Source organism: Vidua chalybeata, chromosome 1, assembly GCF_026979565.1.
Source record: "Vidua chalybeata isolate OUT-0048 chromosome 1, bVidCha1 merged haplotype, whole genome shotgun sequence".
In the NCBI taxonomy this organism is placed as follows: domain Eukaryota; kingdom Metazoa; phylum Chordata; class Aves; order Passeriformes; family Viduidae; genus Vidua; species Vidua chalybeata.
The window spans coordinates 121,738,241-121,765,027 of record NC_071530.1 but is presented as its reverse complement, the minus strand read 5'-3'; the positions used below and the strand labels follow the sequence as shown (position 1 = coordinate 121,765,027).

Below are 26,787 nucleotides of genomic sequence, written 5' to 3'. Positions count from 1 at the left end.
AAACTGCCAGAAAATTTTGACAGCAGATGACTTTTCTTGGAGGAGGAGAACATGATTTTATGTGATAAATGAAACAGGTTTCTTCCATGGTAGCAGTTTTCAAACCAACCTGTGCAAAGAGCCAAGACTTTTCTGAGTATGAACTAGGAGGCCATGTTTTCAAACCATTCAGTCTCCACAACTGAACAAGGACTTGGGTATGGCTTTGAAATGGATTTTTACAAAGGCTTGTGAAAAGGAGGGTGGAGGATCACCCTCCATAAGTTTCACAATGACACAAAGATGGGAATTTAAGGAAGCACATTTCAGTACTTTCATCATCTATGCTATGTTTTCCCTGGATATGAATGTAGGAAAAGGAGGAGTTTAAAAGAGCTGACAATGCCTTAAACAGTCTGTGCAAAGGATGTCAACTGTTGTATTAAGGAAAAAGAAAAATGCAGCAAGATCATTCCAGGCAGATCAAAACCTCTCTAGTGTCTTCAAAATACAAGGAAGCATCCAAACAAGGCCAAATTGCAACCAGTATTAACTAATAGCTTAAGGATTTAGGCCAAATTCATGGAGTAAAATATCTCTTGCTCTTGTTAGTTATGCCAAAGGTTATCAGAAGATAGTTTTAGTTGAAATTATGAAACAGAGGCTATTCATTCATCCTTCTCTGTTGTGCTTTTTCTGTTAAAGGTCATGAAAATAGTTTTTCAGGAATCTTACCTTCTCTTCCTCTGTATACACCAAAACATTCAGACTCCAGAGATTAAAGGAAAAATAGTTTATCAAATATAAAAACTCCCTGTTTTAAACATGGCTATTAAGGTTTATATTCTAACAGAGGGACTATAATTTGGAAAATCATCTAGTGTTTTCTTAAAGCTATTTAGGCAAACAGTGTGGAGTCACTGACACTTGAGAAAATTATGCAAATGTCTTACCCAAACACTGTTGACCATAAGCCATGTATTTGTACTGAGCTCCTTTCAATGAAGCACAGTGACCACACTTCATCAGCAAAAATTCAAGTGTAGGCAAGTAAACTCCCTAAACTTTTGGCATGTCTGAGCTAGAAAGGAAAATTCCACCACTTGCACTCATCTGAAATTTAACTGTCTCACATGTAACACAAAGTAAAATAAATAGCACCTGTAGGAGCTTACTGACCTTTCCAGGAGGAGTCAATTTCTGTTCCCAAACAGCTAACTATCTCTTCTGATGCTTGGAGTTTTTTTAATCTATCCTGTGTTCAATATTTCTTTGCAAGTGCAGAAGTGAAAATTTTAAAGTACAAACTAGAGAAGTAAGCATTTGCACTGCCGTAGAGCCTTCCACCAGGTGATGTTCTGGAACAATGGTAGAATGATTGAAATACTATTGCTAAGTATTTTAAAATACTTCCTAATCAGACCAGTAAAATTAGTTGAGTAAGATCCATGGATAAAAAAAATTTACAATTGCTACCCAGTGAATCACCTGGCAAAGGTTTAATATTGTGTTATAATTTTCTGAATATGAGAGGCAAAAGATAAACCACAAAAAATGTTAGTGCAACTATAAAAGAAATAAAATTTTCCGTAAATTTGTGTAAAGTGAAACATCTCCTTTTGAGTAAATCACAATGACACAAATCCCAGCCATACTATGCTCTCTCAGATATGCCCATATAAGCAATTGGTTTAAGGAATTTTACATCTGAAAATAACCTGATTCTAAACCTTACCTGTCTACATGGACCAAATTATATATCATAATGTGGACATCAACCGTGGACCTGATCCAGAGGTCCTCACTTCCCACAGTCTTACTGAGTCAGGTGAGAGCTCTAAGTTCTCACAGATTTTAAGAAGCAAAATGATTAATTCTAACAGTCAGTCTCAAACAGACCATTGTATTACAGATGAGGTATTCAAGATAGTAAATGTATCTCTGTCATTTAATGTCTGAAAAATTGCCATTTTCTTTTGCAGATTACCACACAAAACTTGCAGTTATAAGTGGTGGAATTGGAGCTCACAGTATTGAAATAAGTTGAAAATATGCATATGTTTTCCTCATGGAAAACTAGTCAGTACCAAAAGTATCTGTCCCATCAATTACAGCTGATGTCAAGCAGCTACTATTACCAAGAACCCTGCTTTAGAGCACATAAAGCTTGATAAATTCTTTGCTTTCTTGAGCTCAGCAAGCAAGGTGGCCAAGAAGGCAAATGGCATCCTGGCCTGTATCAAAAACAGTGACACCAGCAGGACCAGGGCAGTGATCATCCCTCTGTTTTTGGAACTGGTGAGGCCACACCTTAAATACTGTGTGCAGTTTGGGGTCCCTCACTACAAGAAAGGCATTGAGGTGCTGGAGTATGTCCAGAGAAGGGCAATCAAGCTGGTGGAGGGTCTGGAGGACAAGTCTTATGAGGAGCAGATGTGGTTTTTTAGCCTGGAGAAGAGGAGTCTCAGGGAGGTCCTGCAACTACCTGAAAGGAAGTGGTAACAAAGCAAGCTGGGGGGCAGTCTCTTCTCCCAAGTAATAAGGGATAGGACAAGAGAAAATGGCCTCAAGTTGCACTAGGGGACCTTCTTGGGGTATTGGGATAAACTTCTTCATGGAAGGAGTAGTCAAGCACTGGAGCAGAACACCCAGGGAAGCAGTTGAGTCACCATCCCTGGGAGTATTTAAATATGCGTAGGTGTTAAACGGAGGGACATGGCCTAATGGTGGACTTGGCAGTGCTGGTTTAACAGTTGGACTTGATGATCTTAAAGGTCTTTTCCAACCTAAACGATTCTATGATTCTAGGCTGAAACATTACACAAAGTGCCCACAGCCAGCAGGAGCCTGGGGAACTGCAGGTTATACAGCAAACAGCCCAGATTAGAACCAGTCCTGTACAAACAAACATGAGATGAAGGACTGCAGTGTAGGAGAACAAAACTACTTTTAAGGCAAGGTTGTGTGGTGAGATTAATTATAATACATGAAAAAACATAAAATTTGGTAATACCTAATAAATTGTTAATGGAGGCAAGCAGGGAAATTACTGCTATCTTGAATTAGTGTTTTCAGCTGTGACTGAAATACAGAATCTCTTGTTAAACAGAATCATTATTGAATAAGCCAATGAACCATGTAATAATAATGCTTGTCTCCTCACGTATTTCATCCCCAGCAGAGGTGTTCAGATAAACTCTCATGCACAGAAAGCAAAGTCTCTACTCCTCTACTCCATCAACAAGCAACATCTTGTGATTGCATTTCCCTCTCAACAGCAATGCACACATTGCAGTTTAGCACTTTATCATGTTTGTGTTTATTTTTTAATTAAAAGCCAAACTAACAAAACCAAATGAAGCATAAACCTTAGGGTATCAGTATATGTTAATATAATATCCCATTTATATTTCTATATAAAAATTTATATAAATCTATATATAAATATATCTATATTTATATATATATATTCCCTCCTCCCACCAAGAAGTCCTTTCTGAGTTTCCATTACTACCTTCCCTGTCCCTTTTCTCTCCCATAACATCATGGTGCTGAAGTATATCAGTATGAAGTGTGAGGCTAAAGACCACATTTCAGAATTAATTCTTGCTGAGAGCAGAGTATGAATAAGGTTTTCTTCACAAATACATCTTCAATTCATTTTCTATCCAAATTTAAACAAAATTTTTTCCTGATTCCAGAACTCAATGTGTAAGTTTTCTCCAATACATTACTCCTGGACTGACAGTACAGGTACAGTCATTGATAATGTGTAAACACCAAGGTATTCTCTCATTCCAAGTAAGAGATGCTAGGAACACATTTGGCATCTATCTGCAACCAGCTTAAGGGACTTCTGACTTCAATCACAGCCACTTCTTGCATTAGGTTGAAGCTTGGTTTGCTTCTCCTCCCACTTGTCACAGAAGGCTGTTGGATTGCAATAAGCCTCTTTCAGTTGCTGCTGGACTTCCACTTCTGTGGGTTGCTGTGGGTGTGGAACTGCAGTCTCAGCCAATGTTGCCAATGTTGTTGTTCTGCCAACCACTTTGGGAATATTTCCATCTCTTACTTTGCACGAAAAAGACACTGTTCATTTCTTATAACACACAAGAGGCAGAACTCTTATCCAGTATGCTTTACCTAAGAAAATTAAATAAGCACAGTTGTTTTTTGCATATATATATATATATATGCATACAAGAAAGAGAAATCTATTCTCTTTTTATTTACTGGAGCTTCCTTGTATCACAGTTACAATTGGCAGTTAACAACAGAAAAATTAAGTCAGCTATAGATTTTTGGTTCTCTTTCAAATCCAAAGAATAAAAAATTTATGATGCTGTTCTGGAATCAGTCCTAAACATACGTTCTTGGACTTGTTTTAAAAGAATTCTTTATTCCAAAAATAACTCCATATTCCAAAAATTTTGATTCAGTATATACTGCCCATATTAAAAGCTTACACAGCTTTTAAAAGCTTAAGTTATGCATATTTCCTTTGTTTCAGAAAGATATCTTGCAGCTTTCACTGTCTCTGTAACAAATAAGTTGATTAAAACAAAACTTGTCAAGGCAAAGTTGTAAAATGTGATTTATGGCATAATGACTTAAAAATCAAATTCAGATCCCATGTAAGTAGATGCACCACTACATTTTTCATAGCAATGACTCATTCCAGATCTGAATTTGGCTCTCTGTTAGAAACTGAAATCTTGATACCTCCATTACTGCAACATCAGCCAATTTTGTTTCCTCTGTAAATTTTAGTGGATTCTGTATTTTAGGCCTGTCTTTAATTCAGGACAATAGAAGGGTGAACAGATTCTTAAGGTACAAAATTTGGACAAAGAGCATCTGGCACAGACATCCTGTGAGATCTTTGTCTCTGCAAGTATTTCTGTTTGAAGACCTAAAAATTCAAACAATAGGTCTTTCTATTTTTACTGCCTCTGACTCTAGGGTGCAATCCAGACCTCTAATTTGAATTTTTCTAGTTTGGTGTCTAGGCTTGTGTAAAGGTGTTTGAGGAGAGTTACATAGTTCAAAACATGTGCTTTCACAGTACCTGTCTGAACAGTGATCCAACTTAAATATCTGTATCAGGAAGCTGGCTTCACCATGTATTCATCAGAGACAGATATTTCTTCTTCCTTTCATTGATTACAGTTAAATAGTTGAAGTGAGTTACAACAATATGTCCCCAGAAGCAGCAATCCAAAAGTCTCTCTCCACCTGCAGGAAAGCCACACAGAGCTCGGACCACAAGTTACAGTGATGGAACTTCTCTGGACAGTTTTTCCTTGGTTTTGTTTAGGCTCCAGAGTCTGGAATTCCTTCCTGTCCCCAAACCTGTGTTTTGCACCTAAAGACATCTCTTCCAAGAGCTTGACATTTGCCAACTTCTGCTAGCTTTTAAACATAGCTGGCAGAGGAAGCAGTGTGGCAGGCCCTGTTCTCCATCAAGTTGCTAGGTGACTGACAGTCTCAGCCTCCACATGTCCAAACTACCTTTTGTCAAAGGAATGGCCTCTGATTTCTGTAAAAGTAGGTGTGATTTGTGCTGACAAAGAAGGAGCTTGACTCTGCAACCTACTGCACAGGGCCTGTATCTATGAGGGAGGAGTTCTTGTCTCTACTGCTGAGTTTCACCTGTTTCATTACAAAGTGGGGGAGAAGGACTCCACTTTCTGTAAGGTGAATGTCTCAGCCAGCAGGTGACAGAACCAGTGGTCCCTCACATCTGGTCTGGCCCTATGAATGCTCTGTTTTCTGCTGCTTACAGAAACACAGGCATCATCTACTTAAACGCTTGAAGTCAGGTAACCTTTCTGAAACAAGCCTTGAATAAGCAATTTTCAGGATGGCAATTATTTCTCAACAGCTAAAGCTTTCTATTCAGTCCAAATGCAGTAGCATTCAAATTCTGATCTGGATGCTCACTTAAAATGAAGCACCAAGTACATTTGTGTATATTCTCAAGTCCCTACAGTCATGATGTAACCAATGTTTTCAAATACCCTTATAATGCGATAAGAGTAAATTAGGAAAAAGGAACACATCTCCTCATGGCAGGGGAGTTGGAACTAGATGCTCCTTAAAGTCCCTTCCAACCCAAAACTTTGTATGATTCTACAATTACATGACATTTTCATAATTTAAATGCAAATTTATTTTATAAAGGCCAGTAATACAGTAAAATACATAACTGTCAATTAGCTGTTTTTACCAAATGAAATATGAAAGGGATAAATAGGGATACTATGGTGTATATGTATATAGAATATCAATATATTAGTATATATCAAGTAGATTTATACTGATTTATGCTATTATGTGTTAGTTTACACAATACACTTTTATATAACTATTTATGAGTGTTTAAAACTATAGTAAATACTAAAGCTGATGTAAAGCACAGAAAGAGTTAGACCTTCAGCTCTGCAAATTCCAACAGATTCTTCACACAACACTAAGCTTATCCATTGCCTAACTATTTTATGGTGCAACAATTTTAACTTCACATTAAATTAAGCACCATGATTGTAACTTAGAAAGGAAAACAGAAATAAAAAGGCTATTGAAGTATTGTATGAGCGAGTTAACAGTATTGTAAGAACTCTGGCTTCTGGAATTTCCTGAGTTTTGAGTGCTTGACTTTATGACTTGGTACTGCACCAAAACTAAAGCTTTCTTTATAAAGAAAAGAGGCAACAAAACCCAGGATGTTTTCTTTGGGATTTTTCTACATGCTTTTGACTTCTTCAGTACATCTTATAAATTGCCTAAGCACAACCTTACACCTCTGTCTAACATCGGCTAAACAGAGAGATAATAAGGAGGCCTCAGCAAACAATAATCTGTCATACACCATATTGCAGAGCACAGTGTGTTCCAGATAGCTAGACCACTACTTTTCACCTTTTTCCATCTGCTGCTCTCTCTAATCCTCATATATTAGGGCATGACAGTCTGCTCTCTAAATCTTAGTAGCTCCTTGCTCCTATAAAATTCAGACTTAAGTAAAAAATGCCTTTAAAAATGTGACATGCAAAAGTGGATGTATGGCTTTGTGAATCTGGAAAAGGAATTTATATTTACTGTACTTACCTTTGTATTCACTCTTGCCTCTTGTCTGTTTAGACATAGGCTTTCCACTGCAAGAGCTCTGTGCACACTTCTGATTAATGCTAAATCATAAGGCTACTTCAAAGTTGGTGCACAGACTACAGGTGTCATAATCTCCTAAAACTCAAATCCTACCAGCTGTCTACTTATCCTAGCAGCTTCCCTGACTTTCAAGATACTGAGAGGCAATGCACGCAAACCTCACGTACTATTTATTCATCTGCTTAACAAGGAAGGAGGCCCAATACAGACTCCTACAGTGCAAGAAAAAAAAAGGGGGGTCTTAGTTTATGGCCAGACTAATACACATTTATTCTCACCAAGGACATCAGTGTGAACACAGATTATGTGCTTGTCATGCACCTTACAGAAAGAAGCCCCAGCTGCTGCAGCTCAACAATGAATCAGGAACACACTCAGAAGTGTGGTGGGGTTGGATTTTTTTTAATGGATTAATAGAAAGTAAAAACCTGCTTGCCCTCCTTATTTTTTTACTTATATTTTTTTACTTTATCGAGCAGCTTCTGTTGGACCTCATACATATACAGCTCAGACAGAAAACCAAAGAAACAGCATTGTTACTGCTGTTTCCATATATATCCAAGGTAATTTTTAAACTGGCTTAAAAAGTGTTCCAGGGCTTCTCTCCTTGAATAGCATCAGAGTCCTTACAGCAATACTGTGTAATTCTCAAATATGCTTTGTTTCACTGACATAGAACATATAAACCAGATTAGAAAGTAGTCTTAGAATTGATTATTATTATGCAGGTCCCACATAAAGATATGAAATACACCTGATGCATGATATGAGAGTAAAGAGTAAATGAAAAATAGAAGATTGCTTCAGTAACCAATGAAAATAGTATACAGAGCTACCAGAAAGAAAATAAGCCAGGTTGAAAAGAAACTTCACAAGCACAAAAGCTATCCTGCACAAAGAGCCAAATGCAGCATGTGTGCTTCTAAATCTCATCCTATTTTGAGGAATTTAATCATGGATAAGCCTTTTGCTGCCACCTGTACAGAAATCAATGCACAGAGTACTTCAGGGCAATGAAAATAAGTAGGATACTGAACAGTTGAACTAACAGAAAATAAGTAGGATACTGAACAGTTGAACTAACAAACATGAATCAAACCAGGGATCCAAACTTTTCTGCAGTAAAAGTTTTATCCATGCTCATTCTTGCAGATGGCAAGATTAATTGCTGTTCAGTAACATTCATTTTTATGTGAAATATTATTTTAATTTTGGCCTTTCATTTATCCAGTATAGAAACTACACAAGCATAAGTGGCAGGTGTCAGAGAACAAACCTGTGGTAGAACCACGCAGTTGTTTCCAGAGCTCTGGAGAGACTGCTAGGGCGATGAGGGTGCTCACAACCCTCTTATACTGAGATGACAAACTTTTACTCTGTGAAAAGTAGAGTTTTCCTGCCTCAGAGGCATGCCAGAGCAGAGTCCTGGAGGTCCACTGACATCTGGTGGTCACTTCACTCTAAAGAAGGCTAAGTCATACATATTTAATTTTACTGTGACTTGATCAAATTACATTTTACAGGTGGTCTGACAGAAATACATGCCAGGGAAGAATTAAGTTACAGGTCTTACTCTGTGTTTATTTACTTAGTGGAATTTGATAGCTACAAGTAAATGCAGATGAACTGCAACACACAAACAACAAACTCAGTTAAAACTGCCAGTACATTAATAGCATTGTTGGATTAAACCCACTCTAGAGATAATAAAGCTTTTCCAAATAGAGACATTTAATTCAACAAGTTCTTGAGAACCACTGGATCATGAAATAGAATTATATAAAACTGTCTTTTTTACAAATAAAAAAGCACATTGTTTCCTAGGTAAGGTGTTTCTTATTACTGAAAAGGAGTAATGAGATTTAAGTCTACTTTTGCTAGACAACTAGCACAATATTAAATAATGAGCAGGAGTATCCAATAATCTTATCTATATTGATATGTGTTAGAAGGTGAGACTGCCCAGACAGAAACTGCCTCAGTTCTCTCCAGCAAACTTGAGATGATTTCCTTGACACCTAAATGCAATTGTGCAGGGAGACCACAGCCACCAGCACTGGACCAAAAAGGTACTTAGGTCTGTTAGCACTGTTTGTTGATAGGCAAACACTTAAAGATATGCTTTGTTTGTTGCATCTATGTACGACTTGTAAACAAAACTCTGAGGCTTTTGAACATTCATCAAGCATACAAAAGTCTTACTAAACTGTCATAAGAATTTCCAGCCCTTCCAAATGCTTTTTTTTTGCTGCAAAATGATTCAAAGTCTACTTTCAGGTAAATGTACATTTCTTGTTGAAAGGGGAGATCAGTTCAAAACTAATAAAACTCACAGCATCTGTTGAGTAGTAGGAAGTAATCAAATTGTTTTTCTACACCTTTCCTGCATGCTACAAGAGGGCAGTTTTGCAAAAAATCAGCAGTACAAATTGTCTCCAAACTTTCTGTGTTTGTCACTTACCATCAACACGACCCCTATCCATAAGTACATGGATTACTAAATTACAGCTTTACCTTCAATCTAGGCTACCTAACCAGACTGATAGAATAGTGAACTATTTTTAATTAGTTATACAAAAAGGCATTGCTCCGCATATGTTTTCTAGTTGGCTGTGGCACGTTGTGAGCAAGCATTTTATAGAGACACGTGCAATTGCTAATGTTGCCAAGAAGTGTGCAAAAATAGCCAGTGCTCAGAGTGAAACACAAAAGGGTACACGGGACACTCACACAGAGGCAACTGTATCAAGCCACCCCAAAAAAAGCAGCAAATGTGCACCAAGATAGTTTGATTTGATTCTGCCAGAGTTTGAGGCTGAGCCTGAAAGGCTTTTAAAATACAGGTGTCAGGTGTTTTGCTCCCATTTGTATTTCAGCAAAATTCTAGTTCTGTTATCCAGTGATGCCTCTGGAGAATTTCACTTGTGTGGTACATAAATCACTGATGTTCTTACCTGTTTCAGGTCTTTTCCTGTACTGCTGCATGAACATACACTTACAAAAGTGGCTTCACAAGATTATTTTTTAACACATTCCTAAAGGTCCAACTGCAAATCAACAGACAATAATCAGTACAGAGAAACTTGGTCTTGTTTTTCTACACAATGTTCCAATTAAATCTTACTCTGAGCATTTAAAGTAAGAGCTATTTTCAGTATTTTAACAATGCTGGTTTCTGCACAATAATGCATTTCATCTACAGTGAAAAGCTGTCACATTGCTGCATATCTATTAAATAAAAGCATTTTAATTAGGTCAGCTACTGGGTAAAGGAGACAATAACCACTTTAATGAAGCACTGTCACAGTTATAGGCCCTTGGCTGAAAAGTTCATCTCTTCTTTCCTTTGTCATCCCCCCAAAACATATTTTTGAAAAATATCTCAGCATTGCCAACCCAATTAAACAGCAGCAGGAGATGATTACTCTGTGGCAATGTTCTAATTCACAGACATAATCGTTCTTCTACGCTTATATTTTATTGAAGATATTTTCCTGGGGGGCAGAGATGCACTCCACTCACCACCAGGGACAGACAAGGTCTAAAAATAATTTTGCCTGGTTCTAATCGATAGCACCATGTTGGCAAATCTCTTCCGAAGACACAGGAAAGCGAGATAGCCCACCCCTGCCAGCATGCTGACCAGCAGGGTGGTGCCAAGAACCCTGGGAGCCCTTTTCTTGGCCACACGGAATGCTGTTGGCAGGACAGCTGAGATTAATATATTGTTGACGTGTCCCAAAACTTTGTAAAATGCTTTTCTCTTCACGACACGTTCATAATAAGCTTCCAGGTTGGGCCGCTTTCCATTTCCCCAGTTTCTTCTTGCTAATCCCAGAAACTTCAGGCGATGTAATGTGACAGCAAGTGACACATCTGCCAGACTGAAGAAATCACCACAGAGCCAAGGCTGATTTCCGTCTTCTAAGCAGAGATAAAACATAAAGCATACTAATAAGTACATTTTGTTTAGTGCTACTTCAAAGTACCATCTAATAAAGAGCAACAACACTTCAGCTAAAATATTACTTTAATCAATAAACATTTTCCTAATCCCTGTCCACTCTTTGCACGATCTTGTAAAGTCTTAGCCTCAGCAGCCTGGCCTACATTTGTTAAGGAAAAAAAGATCCCCATTCCAGGATCATAAATTAAAACCCACAGTAAACACTTATTTTCCTCAACTAGATTTCTCAAATCTGGATTAAATTAAACAGGATTGGAAAGGAGGAAAGCAGTTTAGCTTTTACTGAAAAGCTACCACTTGTCTGAAGAATTTCTCATCTTGCCTGTGTCACTCAGCTCTATGGCATTCACTCAGGAACTAACTCCAGCTAACTTGTTGAAGGCTTTCAAGCCAAAAAGAAATGGATCAAATGACTGACTTGCTCCAAACATATCAGCCCATTGAGATGACAGAATTTGTCTACCTGTCCCTCTTTTGTGTCTCTTAGACCCCAAATTATGGGAGTTTTACACTGAGATGTTTGAGAAAGGACAAATATTCACACTGCTCACCCCTAGTCAGGAGCACAGATGAAGACCCCAGGTACTCTCCCCAGTCAAAGGAAAGAGGTCAATCTTCCTGGGATGGCTCAGAGCAGGCACTGCCAGACAGCGCCACAATTCACTGTCAGCAATCTGAACCACCACCACCTGAAAGGGCTGACATGTACTGACTATACCAAGAGCTTTTGAAACCCAGGATATGAAACCTGACAGCCAGCACAGCTATCATAGTTGCCAGCATAAGTACTCTGCTCTAGCCTAGATCTTGAATAGGGAGGACTATGCTGTTCTTGTCTCATTTGTAACTTCTGCAGTTCATCCCACACAGCAGGCATGGAAAAATGCTGGCACAAACACTCAGCAGCACCTCTCTGGAAACAGAGAAATTTTGCAGTCTTCTTTCCAACACATTTTCCACCACAGAAAACCAACAGTTTGGCACAAAGCTGGTACAAGTCCATTTTGACTGGTTATATAGGTCTGGAAGAAAGGCTTCTGTAGAAAAGGAGTGTATCCTGGGTTGCTGAAAGGATACCTGGGAATTCATCCAGTGCATTAAATAAGATGATGGAAAAGACCTAAGAATCTATCCTGTGTGAAAGAAAGATGCCTGCAGTGGCAGTAGTAATAGTTGAGGGATTCAAGCAATTGCAAGAGAAGCAGGAGCTCTGAGTTTTACCAGGACCTGGAGAAGTACAGATCACAAACCTCCAAAGTAGGAATACCTCAGACAAAATTCCAAGAAGCAATAGTCCCATGTATCACAAAATCTTGCGATCCCAGAAGCTTTCATAAGCTCATCAATACTGTATCAGTTGACCCCTTGGAAAGGCTACTTAGCAGAGAAAGGAAAGGGGTTGCTGGAAATGGTGGCAGACATAATTTGCTGAACAAAATCCTTCCATCCTTTATGAATTAAAATAAAGAAGAATCTGTGATTCTTTCACTGTTGAGTCAGTAGAAAATTTAATCTAGATTTTCAACTGCTGGTTCAAACCTACAGTTGTGATAGTAACCAGTAATTATTACAATAGCTATTTATAGAGCTAAATGCAAAAAGTTATTGATTTGAGCAGATGCAGCTGATATTGACTGATGCTTCATGTAGCTCCCAGTGAAGCCAGGGGAAGGACTCCTATTAGCATCACTGGGAGCTGAACCACACTGTGAATGAGCAGAAGGCTAATTCCATTTAAACAGAATTTAGGATGCTGACATGGTTAAGTGCCTGTGGGTATAGATCAGGGGGAAGGTCAGCATTGCAGATGTCCTTGTAGGAGTGTGTTACAGACCTGCTAGCCACCACAGAGAGGCAGATGATGCATTCTACAGGAGGCTGGCAGAAGTTTCTCAATTTCCAGCCCTTGTACTTATGGGGGACTTCAGCCTGCCAGATGCCAGCTGAAAATACAACACAGTGGAGAGGAGCAGTCTAGGAGATTCCTGGAGTGTGTGGAAGAAAACTTACTCTCAACTGGAGAAGGACTCATGGGTGATGTGGTGGTCAGTGGCCATCTTGAGCACAGCAACCATGAAATGATGGAGTTTTCAGTTCTGGGTGGAATAAGGAAAGGCACCAGCAGAACTGTCACCTTGGACCTCTGCAAGGCAGACTTTGGACTGCTCAGGAGACTGATTGACAGAGTTCATTGGGAGTCAGTCCTGAAAGGCAAAGTAGTACAGGAAGGATGGGCAAGATTTTAGGAGGAATTCTTAAAGGTACAGCAACAGGTTGTCCCCATATGCTGTCAGGGAAAAAGACCAGCCTGGTTAAACAGGGAATTTAGGCTGGAACTCAGGATAAAATGGACTGTGTCTCACCTCTGGCAGGAGTGGGGTGCTACAAGGATGTCATGAGGTTTTGCAGGAGAAAATTAGAAAGAAAGCAAGACTTGAACTTAATTTGGGTGCTGCAGTTAAAGACAACAAAAATGGTTTTAGTAAATACAATGGCAGCAAAAGGAGGGCTAAGGAGTGTCAACCCTTTGCTGGATGAAAGGGAAAACATAGTGAGGGATGAGGAAAAGGCTGAAGTACTTAATGCCTTCTTTGCCTCAGTCTTTAACACTAAAACCCGTGGTTCTCAGGATATCCAGCTCTCAGAGCTGGAAGATGGTGATAGGGAGCTGAGTGAACCCCTACAACTCAGGAGAAAATGGTTAGTGACCTGTTTTGCCAGTTAGATACCCACAAGTCTATGGATAAAGATGGGATGTGCCCAAGAGTAAGAAGGGAGCTGCCAAAAACTTGCCAATTATTTCAATCATTTACCAGCAATCCTGGTTAACCACAGAAGTCTGTTGCCTGCAACTTAGCAAATGTAATACCCATCTACTAGAAGGGTCAGAAGGAGGATCCAGGAAACTACAGACCTGTCATCCTGACCTTGGTACTGGGAAATGTCATGGAGCAGATTGTCCTGAATGTCACTATGTGGCATGTGCAGGACAACCAGGGAAACAGGCCCAGCCAGCATGAGTTTACAAAGGCAGGTCTTGTTTGGCCAACCTGAATTTCTTACGCAACCAATGACATGCTTACTGGATGAGGGAAAGACTGTGGATATTATCTAGACATCTGTAAAGCTTTTGACCTGTCTCCTAGAGCATTCTCCTGGGTAAACTGGCTGGGTGGGTACATTCTTCATTGAGTGAAAATCTGGCTGGATGTCCAGGGAGTGATGGTGAATGAAGTTACATGCAGTTGATGGCTGGTCATTAGTGGGGTTCCCCAGGGCTCAGTATTTGGGCCAGTCCTTTCTAACAGGATAAGAGGAAATGGCCCTAAGTTGTGCCAGACAAGGTTCAGATTAGATATTAGAAATGTTTTTTACTGAAAGAGTGGTTTTTTACTGAAAGGCATTGGAATATGTTGCCCAGGGCAGCAGACAGCAGGATATGGTTTAGGTGTGGTTATGATGGTGCTGCGTTGATAGTCAGGCTAGATCATCTTGAAAGTCTCTTTGAACATTGATGATTCTGTGATTCTGTGAAAAATTTGACTTTCATTTGGGTGGAGGCAGGTAACAGGACTGCTTTTCAAGAAGGTGAGGAAAGAGGGCTGCCTAATGATTAGAGCAATTATTCAGATTGCTTATTCTGCATATACCACAAATATCAGCAGAGTATCTGCACAAGATTATAATAAACCTGTGTTAAACATTAAGGTTGTGATCATTATAGTGAACTGAAGCCTACACCTATAACATCAACATTCTGTAGTTAATCTTTTTTCTGATTTTGTTGCTAAAAATACTAAAAAATCGTGCAGCTAATTATACTCATTTTGCTGAAAATGTGATCAAGCACTCTCATGAAACAGTGAGAACTCTCTGACTGGAACAGTAAAGTAAGCTAGTATTTAAAACTGTATTGATCCCTTCTGTGATGTATAGATCAATATACACTAAAAGTATCAAATCCGACACATTAAAAATTGCTTTAGAATGGTGCTGTCAACAAGTTTACTCAGTATCCTCAAACAGAAATATTAACAAGATCTAGCAAGAAAAATTCCTTACCTGGTGTTTCCTCATTTCGCCGCTGCAATTCAGTCTCAACCTGATCCAAAACTTTTTCCAGTTCATCCAGTATTTTCTTTAGATATTTTATATTATCATGATCCAGCAGTTTAGACTAAATAGACATACAGGTTAGTTATTTAATCATCATACAGAGTTTATACTTTTATCAGAGAAGCTTATACTTAGGATACTACAGTGTTTGTTCATAAAATGTGATTATTTTCTCCACATAGTCAGATAGATACTACATGGATACTGGTGACCGTTCAGAAAACAGAAGAAAACTTTCGAGATGCCAGATATTAAAGTTTGCCTATCCCTGCAGGGTGCTCAACAGCCCAACACCAGCACTGATGTGTACTTACCTTTGAAGTCAGGGGGACCAGTCCAGTACTTCAGCACACACTTGAAGTGTGTAGCTGATCTGAGGACAGACTGTTTCATGCCTTGAAGGGTTAAACTGCATGACATTACTGGTAATGACAAGTGAAACAAATGTTTATATTGTGACCAAAAAATCTAACACTAACAAGCTCATAATAAAGGGGCCCATACAAAGGGGTTTCTTACCTTAAGGCGCTTCTGTTTTGCTATATAGGCATCTTGAAGATCTGGATTTTCTTCTGCAAGTTTCTTCAATTCTGATTCTGTGTTACTTATTTGGCCTAATTAAAAGAGATTTTAAAAAAAGAAAAAAAAACCACAAAGCAAACAAAAAAAGGAATGACAAATATTAGATATCCAGATATACTCATAATGCAACCCACAGGAACTGATCGATCGCCTGTGTACAATATCATACCAAGGAAATTGGAAGTGCTGCTTCAATACAGCATCTGCACCAGGTTAGGATTTAAATACATCACATTTTGGAAAACTTGATTGCTTTTAAATTGACCTACCACACCTTCAGCTCATCAGTTTGCAATGTGACAGTGCTGGTAGGCCCACACTGGGATTTTTTGTCACTGTAGGTCATAGGCATAATTTCACAGCAAAAGCCTAAATGCCACTGAATATGGAGCCAAGGTGTTTTCATTTAGCTAAAATCTGATGCCAGAGTCTGTGATCCTTTTGAAAATGTTCTTTAAGAACTGTGTGCATGACCTAGAAGCACATTCATTACATGATTTAAAGACAGAATGATGTGAAAAGTTTATTTTACTGATTTCTACTATGTGTGTATAGTCTTTTCCTTAAAATGGGGCTTTGCTTGAAAATGCCATACTTATAAACCTAGAATACCAAAAGACAGTGATTTATAAGTCTTCTAAAATAAGTATTTCTAATCATAAAACAAGAACAAAAGAATAATTATAGAGCATGAATCACCTCTCACTTGTACTTGATAGTAAAGTTTGGTTACAATTAAGTCTGATAAATTAAACTGATAAAAATTCTTTCTAGAGAATAACAAACTCACTTTTTTATATATTCATTTCATCATGACTGTGAAAGCCATCCTTCAATATAGTGTATGAAGAAATTGAAGGATATACTCATACAACTATAATTTTATGTATGCAATTAATTACTTACTTGGATTCGGTATGCATAAACATAATACACAACTGGCTCATGCTGGCTCATAATATCTAGCAGTCTGAAAAAAATGGTGTTTCAAGCTGAAAATGAAACCATCTCCAACCAGGAGAAGTTTGAACATGCAAAGGAATTGTTAAGAAACATCCACAGGCTTTTCAAAAAAATGCTTCAAATCAAAAAATGTAGGCCATGCTTTAAGCATGAAAAGATAAGAAACCATCCCAATTTAGATGAGCAATAACATTACCTCTGCCAGTATGAACATGTGCAAATTGAGAACAATTTATACCAACTAGAAGCTGGAGCAGAAGAATACACACAGCAAGAAAAGCAGAAGACAATGTTGTAAAGTGAACTGTAATAAAAGCGCTGAGTATTACCATGTGAAAACAGAAAAACTATCCACAATGCCTATGAGTAAAACACAATTGTTCAATAAACAGTTAGCATCCATATTTAGGAAAAAAAACCACAAAACCAGACAATGCACTGATGTAAGAAAAATATTCATGTTCTTGAACAAGGGGGAGTGGCTTTAAACTGGAGGTAGATTTAGATTAGATATGAAGAAGAAATTCTTTTATTTGAGGGTGGTGAGGGTCTGAAAAAGATTGCCCAGAGAAGCTGTGGACTCCCTATTCCTGGAAGTATCCAAAGCCAGGCTGGATAGGGCTTGGAACAGCCTGGTCTAGTGGAAGGTGTCCCTGCCTACAGCAGGGACATTGAAACTGCATGATCTTTAAGGTCCCTTCCAACCTAGGCCATTCTATGATTCTGTGATTTTATGACCCCATGATTCTATGTTACTTCAGTAACATCAATCATACAACTATATGGAGAATCAGCTGCCTGCCTTCACTTCTGACAACACAACAGTGTGGCTAGTAAGAGAACTGACTTACCCAAAATTTTAAGGAGGAGGAGAAGACATTTTGTTAGAAATTTGATTTCTCAAGCTAACACAATATCACTGTTTATGATATCATGGACTTATTAATAGTATAGATGTATTACATTTCAAAGACTTGCAGTATTTGAGTTTGTTTTACAAAGCATTCTAAAACATCATACCAAAAAAAAAAAAAATCAAAAGTATATAAACCACTGACATTGACAAAAAAAATCTGGGATCTCAGAATGTAATTGTAAACAGGGACTCATCATCTAGCCCTGCTGTCAGGAGTTGATACTAGTAGTTCTAGTAGTTCTAGTCCTAGAACTACTTAGATCTTTTGTAATACATTGAAGGAAACATAAAGGCATCAATTAAAAGGTAGCCATGATACAAAAATTATCTCCACAGACACCTCAAAAATAACACTTCCTCTTTCTCATTTTCAAATACCAACAGAATACACAATCAATAAAAAGTATATGCACAAATCATCAAGGACTGCAACTAAAATTCATAAACTGTGCTCAGTATTTTGTGTTTAAGGTGGACTTAAGAAAGAAGATTAATGTAATGCAGCAACCTAAGTAATAGACATTCATAGCTACATACTACCAGTACATACTACGGATTCTGCTGGTAGCATAGGCTGGAATCATGGAGTCCACTGTTAACTCGGGGTGCAGGATGCAGCCGTGTGTGTAGGCATCCATAGGCAAGGAGTCTAAAAGCTCCCTGTAATGTTGCACCCTTGGATAATACATGCTCCCCTCTTCTGGCATTAATCTTGGTACTTCCTCTGCAAAACAAAGTTAAAAATAAAGAAAAGAAGAATCATATAATTGACCAAAATTCATTCAGTCGTGTCCAGCTGGGACAGGTGACACAGCCACAGATAAGAAAGCTTCACTTGTTCCCCAACATAACTCAGTGGTGTGATTGCAGCTTGGCGAAGCGTATATTTGTAGTTCATTTTAAAATGTTTTCTAATTCCAATTCCTATTTAGCAACTCACACAAACATGTATTTAAAAGGCTTTCAAATCAGAAAACCACTCTCAGATCTGTTACATACATCTAGGAATGGGTGACCATGACATACAATCCTATAATGCTCTCACAGTTGGGAACACCTGAGATCCCAGGAAATTGTTAGGGCTGAAACATTTCTACTCCCGCAATGATGTAAAAACTACAGTACAGGAATCCTACACAAAGCACAGCTGGAAGTATTCCTGCGCATCAATGAGTTTTTACCCTACCCTTGATCTACCTGGGCCCCAGCTCCTTTTTTGACTAAAAGACAGCACAAATTATGTTCACTCCACAATGAAATTTTCTTCATGCCTCAGAAATCATTGTGCTAAATCCCTGAAATACAAAATGCTGCTATCTTCACACCTATACAAAATACAGCTCTTCATTTCCTTCAAAAATTGAGGCGGGTTTTTTGGTTGTATTTGGTTTTTCAGGTTTTTTTTTTAACAGTACAGGCACAAAGAACTTCAAAACCCTGCACACGATCACTTCCAATGCTTCTCTTCCTGCTTTTTTACCTCTTCATTCCATTTTGTCTCCAAAAAAATTTGCTCATTCTACTTCCATTGTACTACAGAAGATTATTCTGAAATTAAGCATGTTTCTTCTCATCTCACAGAGAATCTGGACCTCCTTAACAAAAGCAGTCATGCAGCTCTGTTCAGTATGTTCTTTTTCATGGCAGTGTCACACCAGGGTTAGTGCAGCACGGTGCTGCTGCCATTTCTGGCCTCGCCATCCTTCCTGAAGGGCTAAGGAGGACAGTGGTAGGTTTTACTTATAAAGGTTTACTCGTGAAGGTGCTGGAAAGCCTTCAGCTCATTTTAGAGGAGCATGTTTTCAACCCAAACTGTTAGCTATTAAGAGAACCTGTTTATTTTATTCTGCCCTGAACGAAGAGTCCTGCAGTGACACAGAGCTGCCCCCAGCATTGCTGCAGCCGACAGGGTGAGCGGAAGAACCACATACTGAAATGCCTGTGCGATTACCATCTACAAACGTCGCTTCAAGGTAATCAATAATCTGCGTTGCCTCACAAATGATGTTTTCCCCATGGATCAGGACGGGTACTTCTCCAGAGGAACTCAAGCGCATGAACCACGGCTCGTTGTGCTCGCTCAGTGGCAGGTTCACATCGCGCTCCTCGCACTTCAGCGCCTTCTCGGCTATTGCCAACCGCACCTGGAACGGCACCGCCGGGGTCACCCGGGCAGCATCCCCGCCCGGGCAGCATCCCCGCCCGGGCAGCATCCCCGCCCGGGCAGCATCCCCGCCCGGGCAGCATCCCCGCCCGGGCAGCATCCCCGCCCGGGCAGCATCCCCGCCCGGCCGCTCTCCCGGCCCCGCCTCGGCGCACCCACGGCCACCCCCCTCCATTCTCCATCCCTCATCCTCCATCCCCCATCCCTCCCGCCCCGATACCGCCGCGGGCGCGCAGGGGCTGTGGGCATGGCGGGAGGCTGCGATCCGGGGCCCCGCGCCCCCGCCCACCCCTCACCTTCTGCGAGGAGAAGGACTGCGTCCAGTGGTACAGCACCAGCGGCGCCATGCCCGGCTCGGCTCGGCCCGGCCCGGCTCGGCTCGGCCCAGCTGGGCCCGGCTCGGCCCGCGGCGCCGGGCGGGGCAGGAGGCAGCGCGGGCGCGGAGCGGCGGCCGTGCCCGCCCCGCGCTGATCCGCTCTTAGAAATTACCCGAAGGGGATTCCCGGGGGATGCGGAGGACAGCCCCGTCTTCCCCCCACCCTCGCTGCTCGGAGGACAGCCCTTCCGAAGGGGAAACCGCCTGCAAAGCCGTCTGCAGCATCCCCTAAGGAAGCGCAGGAAGATGGATGCGCAAGTAGGGAAGGTCACATGTCAGGATTTAGCCTTTTATATTTATTTGGGTTTTTGTTTTTTTGTTTTTTTTTTTTTAAACCAGTGCTTCCAATATGAATTTCAGGGACATCAGCAACACATGCCTGGGGAAAAAAAAATTAAAAAAAAAAAAAAAAAAAATTACCGTAAGTCATCCTGAATTGGACCCCGCGGGCAAATTGAGTCTATTGCAAAATGAGTCATAGCAAGAAGGAACAAAGCTTTCAAATAACTTCTTTTGCCTCCAGATGTGTTCTTTCAATCTCAAGACAGAAAGTTTCTTAATTTATTTTTTTTTCTAGGCAAAATTAGAAAATCTAACAGTTTCGCAGGGCTTTTTTCATTTTCCCTGTGTGTAGCAAGGTCCTTTCTGAAAAGCATTTGATAACGAACAATGGCTTACATCATCAGGAAATGCTTCCTCTGTATTTTACACTGGAGATAGTTTAGAAATGTGATTGCTGAGAGTAACATTAGACACTATAAGCAACAGCAAGCAAATTTTAGCAAAGTAAAAAAACACAGTGAGATTACAGAGTGCAGAGTATTGTTCTCTTCATTCTGACTGCTCAATTTCCAGTAAAAGCGACAACTTCAGGTAGGCCTGATAACTCAGTCCCATGTGCCATTTCTAAATAACAGATGAACCTCATGATCAGTATCTTATAGACCTGAACCTAGTATGTTGAGAGCTGTATCCCAATAACAACATTTAAGGGAAATTTTTACTATTGTTAAGCCAGGGAATGGATTTAAGTCACTGAAACAAGGTAATGGACAAATCTTATAAATAAAAGGAAAGAAACAAAAAGCCATCTTCCAGCCCTGTACTGGTCATGGAAGTGGGCACAAAGGCAGGCCCATGCCTTCCTCAGAGATCACTCCCTGCTAGAGTCACAAGCCAAAATAATCTCTTCAGAAGGTCATGCATGGTGAGAGGCTTCTCACAAATCCCAGCTGATGGCAATCAGTGTTACTGATGGTAAATCCCACATTTAGGGGAATTTAATTTAATTGTTGTTCCTCAAAAAGTTGGAGAATGTGCTTAGAACTGACAACAAGAATGCAGTTGATGGCCTTATGGCTGGATTTACTTCTCTTTAAAATACATGTCTAAGGTAAGTGCTGGAACATCCTTTCATGCACAAGGGCTTTAACCTGTGACCAATGCATGGATATTCTCACAGGTCCCTTCCTAGGCTGCTGTTCCACACAGCTAGATCTTACTCAAGGGAAAGAACCAGGAACTGTTGGGGGTTGTTTTTTGTTTGTTTGTTTGTTTGTTTTTTGTTGTTGTTTTTGGTTTTTGATTTTGTTTGTTTTTGGTTTTGTTTTTGTTTTTTTAATTTAGATGAACTAGGCACTCTTTCAGGTGTCTGTTTTGGTTTTTTTTCCTTAATTTTGCCTTTAAATCAAAATGCTGTCATTTCATCAATTACCATATAGACCACTACTCTGTTTCTCTTGGTACAGCTAATTAATTTAATATCACACATAGACTTCTGTGTTTGAGTTACATTTTGTTACCTGGTTTAAATGTCTAGAAAGGCAAAGAAATGTATCCATCTTATAACACAATAAACAAAGAAGAACCAGTGAGAACAGTATTTCCTTCTTCAGACTTGTTCAGACAGAGCACCTACAATCACATACAGGTGATCCTTCTTCCTAACCTAGTCATCCATATTGCTATGAAATACAGGAAGGGTACTGACCAGTTGGAGCAGGTCCAGAGGACCAGGACCAGATAATTAGGGGGATGGAGCACCTCTCCCATGAGGAAACGCTAGGAGGGTTAGGATTGTTCACCCTGGAAAAAAGAAGGCTTACAGGTTGCCAAATTGTGGCCTTCAGTACCTGAAGGGAGCCAACAGGAAAGACTAAGAGTTTTTACAAGAGCATGTAGTGACAGGACAAGGGGGAATGGCTTCAAACTGAAAGAGCGTAGGTTTAGATTAGATATAAGGATGAGATTCTTTACTGTGAGGGTGGTGAGGCACTGGAACAGGTTGCCCAGAGAAGCTGTAAACTCTCCATCCCAACAAATGTTAAGGCCAGATTGGAAGTGACTCTGAAAACCTGGTCTAGTGGAAGGTGTCCCTGCCCATGGCAGGGGTGTTGGAAGTGGATGATCTTTAAGATCCCTTCCACTCTAAGCCATTCTATGATTCCCTGATAAATACCACCCGATGTCCATGTTTATAGTCCTGGTTCCGCTGAAGGAGGGGGTGCCTGCGGCTGGGATCCCTCCAGCTCGACAGGGATGTTCCCACGCCTGACCACACGAGGCCTCCCTTTTCCAAAATACGGTGCACCGAACCTTCCTTCTTCCAGAGATTAAGAAAAAGGGACGAATGATTCCTTTCTCTTGAGAATGAGCACCTATCCATCCACCGAGTCTGCCCCTCTACCATCTCATACCCACAGAAAAGCAAGCAAAAGGGCCAGGTCATGAAAAAGCTCACCACAACCTGGAACACCTTGTTCCACAAGCATTTACACAAGGCTTTACACAACCAAAATAAAAGTCTCCTTTAAAGGAATGTTTAATTTGTGCCATAAATACACAAGCAGCACAAATGCAAATCTGACTGGCATCTTGGCAGCTTGTGGCTTCGAGCAGACCCCTAGCTCTGTGTGATAAATCATTTTTCCTACCCCACTAATGTTCTTGCCCTGTTTCTCTGCATGGCCTCTCTTGGGCCTTTTTTAGCATCCTATAAACATTTACAAAAATATATGTATATATGCATGCCCCTCTACAAGTTTTTTTAATGCGCATATTTTTACACCATGGAAAGAAAATAGCATTTACAGCTAATGCTAAAAATAAAAAACATTTTGATAAACAGTTATATAAACTGGATCAAATATCTAGAAATCAGTATTATGGTAATTAGTTTTCTTCTTTATTTCACCTTTCATTCCATGTTATTAACAAGATACACATAGGTCGGATGTGTCATTAAAATAATTGACACAAGTTAAAAAAATAACTGTTTTTTCTTATCAGATCAATTCATTGTGCATATTGAAACCCAAATTTATTAAGATTACAGGGGCAAAAAAAAAATCTTTTTTTTTCCTCTATGCAGCCAGAGCCATTACAGCTGAAAATTAGCTGGATTCTGTGTAAGAATCATTAACAGATGCATTGGTTCAGTTCCAAGTGCAGAACCAGCCTAATTGACAGTGTTGCAGGAGTTAATACTCATTGGAAAAGTAAGGCAGGTTCTGTTCTGGACCTTCTGTCATCAATGCTTATTGACTAAATTCCACTGGCAGATGCTGCTTTACTGGTGATGATATGAGTCAAAACAACACAGCATTGAACTCAGGTACACAGCTGAGACTTAATACTGACACAAGAACGCACAAGAACTTTCTTCAGCACGACTGAAAAATTAGATATGCAACTACACAGAGAGAGCAAGAGCAGCATTATGTCTTGATAGTCACAGCTAAGACTATCTGTGCCCTAATTTAACTGCATAGAAAACCATGGAGCGATGGCAATTCTAGATAGCTGATTCATGTTCTCAGCAAATATAATTAGTCAGTTAACATTTTACATCCAACAAAATCAACTTATAACAGAATTTATTTAGTCACTTTCAAAGTTATTTAATATATCATACTAGGTTTTCTTCAGGGATTTCACCACAAAATTCTGCCAAATTTTCCCTAAATACTATAGTATTCCTGTTCCATGCAGGAGTTTCTTATGTAAATGCTTCAGAAATACTGTTTAATAATTAATTTTTATATAAAATTTTAGACATTTTATAGTAAGCCTATTTCAAAATAGCTATTAGTAATTTTGATGTAACAAAAATATTAATTATTCTAATGATATATAAATCTCAACAGTTTTATGATTGGAATGGATTTTCCTGAAATATTAGGCTTTTAACATACACAGAGAAAGAGATTTAATGTATTTTCATAAGGAGAAAAAAAGTGCAGTTTCTTAGCTGTAAACCTTAAAATCTAGGTATTAACATTAAAGATTTATCAAGTCTATTCCTCCTCAAGCTTTCATGTAAACAGCATCTTTACTATAAAATCTAATATATCAGGCAGATTCAAACAATTTAAAACTTTTTTTACTTGCCCAATGTTTGTTGTCTCTGTGCACATGTGCTGGCTCACAAACTTGGATCATTACCAAGCTTTCAGGAACAATTCTGGGTCGTCATTTCACATGTTTCTTCTTCCCCCACACTAACTTAGACGAATAACCCACAACAGTGAAAACTTTGTACCCCTGTGCATACCATTCAGGTGTTGATTTTTATACTGGTTTTAATCTAACAGTGATGACATTTTGTTTGTACAGCACTGTCTGGCACACTGGCTTTTGGTTGTCCATTAAAATTCACATATTACCACAACACAAACAATGAATGTAAGAAATATTGCAGCTTCTAGCTATTATTGCCTGTGGGCAAAACCATAGTGCACAACTTTGACCTTGTAACATAGATTGGAAAGATGATGAAGCAAAGTCCACCAAAATTAGAGGGGTGATTTGTACTGGCTTCAACGGGTCCTGTACCAGCTCTTAGGCCAGTTCAAATTCTATTACAGTCACACTGGAAAATGTAAATATCAGTAACTGGATGACACCCAAACACAGAAAGCCTTAAGAAAATCTAAGGAGTTAAATACAATTTTGTAAAATGTCCTTTGAAGTCTCATGGTATTTCCATTTTTGACTGGAAAACAGTTTTGAAAATATTTCATGAAAAATTATAGAAATCAGATTCTTTCCATCCCTGAAACAAACCCAAACTTTAATAATTTTCAAAAATTTCTAAAAATCGTGTTATACTTTCTATTGGAAATATGAACACTTTGATAAATTAATTTGTAAATAAGTTTAAACATTTAATCTTTTTTCCAGCAAACTGCTCAGAAAAATAACTTTAAGATGCTGTAAAGCATAATCATGTACTTCCACACCTTGTTATTGACAAGTAAAAAAATAAGAGCCACTAACGAAGATCCATTTATTTTAACAACATTAATCATGGTGACAACATAGAAACATAACATAGCTGTAATTTAAATGAGGAAATTCTTGTTTCTTCAGTCTTAGTTCTTGCTGTTTGGTCATTACGTTTGTGCAAGCTGGACTAAAACTTAAACAGTAACACGCAAAATATTTCAATTAGATTCCTTGAAATCTCACTTCATGTCAGACATCTGTGTTAGACAGAAGTAAATAAAAAGGTGTTTTGAAAAGCTTAGTTTCATCTGTCCCAGAGCACCCTGCACCAGCACAGCAGCAGGGATGGAGGCTGTTCTGTCCTGGGCCACCATGGGCTCCACGGCACCACAGGAAAATCATGGTTGCTGTCTGGGCAACACAGCTCACAAGTGCTCATGGTGGGGTGGGAGCCATGTAGGTAGGATGTTTTCTTTTGCTAAGACTTTTTTCCCCTCAATCTAAATCACATAATTTATGCATCACTATTGCATTGTGTTTTCAAATTATAGTACAGCAGAAACAACAAGGAAATCGTAGTGGTCAATTACGATACATCAATTTACTGTACATTTACTGAATTTTGAAAACTAATTAATTCTTATTGCTTTAAATAACAGCAGACTATAAAACAGGTGATTAAATTCCCTATCAAATAGCATGCAAACATAACATTCACCTAACTCCTCTCAGTAAGGAAGACCCTCATTTGTGAAAGTAAAAATAGGACAAGATACAGTTTTGGGCAGCAATAGATCTGGGCACTGAATCACTGTCTATGTTCTTTTGGCACTGACTGAAACATGCTGGCATGATTTTTTCTCAACTGCATAACGTCACTCACAAATAGTGAACAAATACCAGAGCTACTGCTCTGAAAACACACTTCCCCTATCACATTTAAAGAAATCCCAATGAGATTTTCTGAAGGAAAACAGAGGTAGGATATTAGTGCCAGCTGAAGACAGGAATACTTATTATTGAGTACTATTACTATTTATTGAGTTATCTGGAGAGGAAAAAAAAAAGGCACTATACAGAGAGAGGGATGAATTTAAATCCCCTGTGTGTAACTGATACAAATGAAAGTATGAAGTTGTCCCTGTGCCCTGTGCGAGCTCAGGGGAGAAGTGAGGGCAGCAGGCGATGGTATGTGTCTGAAATAACAAACCCCCTTCACTAACACCCAAGCTAATGCACCAGTGCAGGGGCAAACCCAGAGGAGAGAAGTTGTAGAAGCTGAAACAAGCTTTTCAAATTTTACAGAGACGTGCAAACTGGTGGGGGGT

At 39.3% G+C, this 26,787-nt stretch overlaps 1 protein-coding gene across 2 annotated transcripts; it reads right to left on the bottom strand.

Annotated features, from left to right (window-relative positions):
* Window positions 1–3,274: 3,274 nt before the first annotated feature.
* Window positions 3,275–20,262, bottom strand: GDAP1 (ganglioside induced differentiation associated protein 1). Of its 2 annotated transcripts, XR_008434544.1 has the most exons (8): window positions 20,154–20,262; window positions 19,645–19,837; window positions 18,244–18,417; window positions 15,752–15,846; window positions 15,179–15,293; window positions 10,104–11,073; window positions 5,048–5,214; window positions 3,275–4,122 (listed from the first exon to the last, which is right to left on the bottom strand). XR_008434544.1 is itself a non-coding variant. In XM_053962611.1 (6 exons), exons 1-6 carry the CDS (start codon window positions 20,202–20,204, stop codon window positions 10,691–10,693), a joined length of 1,011 nt encoding a protein of 336 aa, XP_053818586.1. In that variant the 5' UTR covers window positions 20,205–20,262; the 3' UTR covers window positions 8,621–10,690. The 2 variants fall into 2 exon arrangements, 1 of the variants encoding a protein (XP_053818586.1); XM_053962611.1 differs by lacking the exons at window positions 3,275–4,122; window positions 5,048–5,214 and having other exon boundaries at window positions 8,621–11,073.
* Window positions 20,263–26,787: the final 6,525 nt, after the last annotated feature.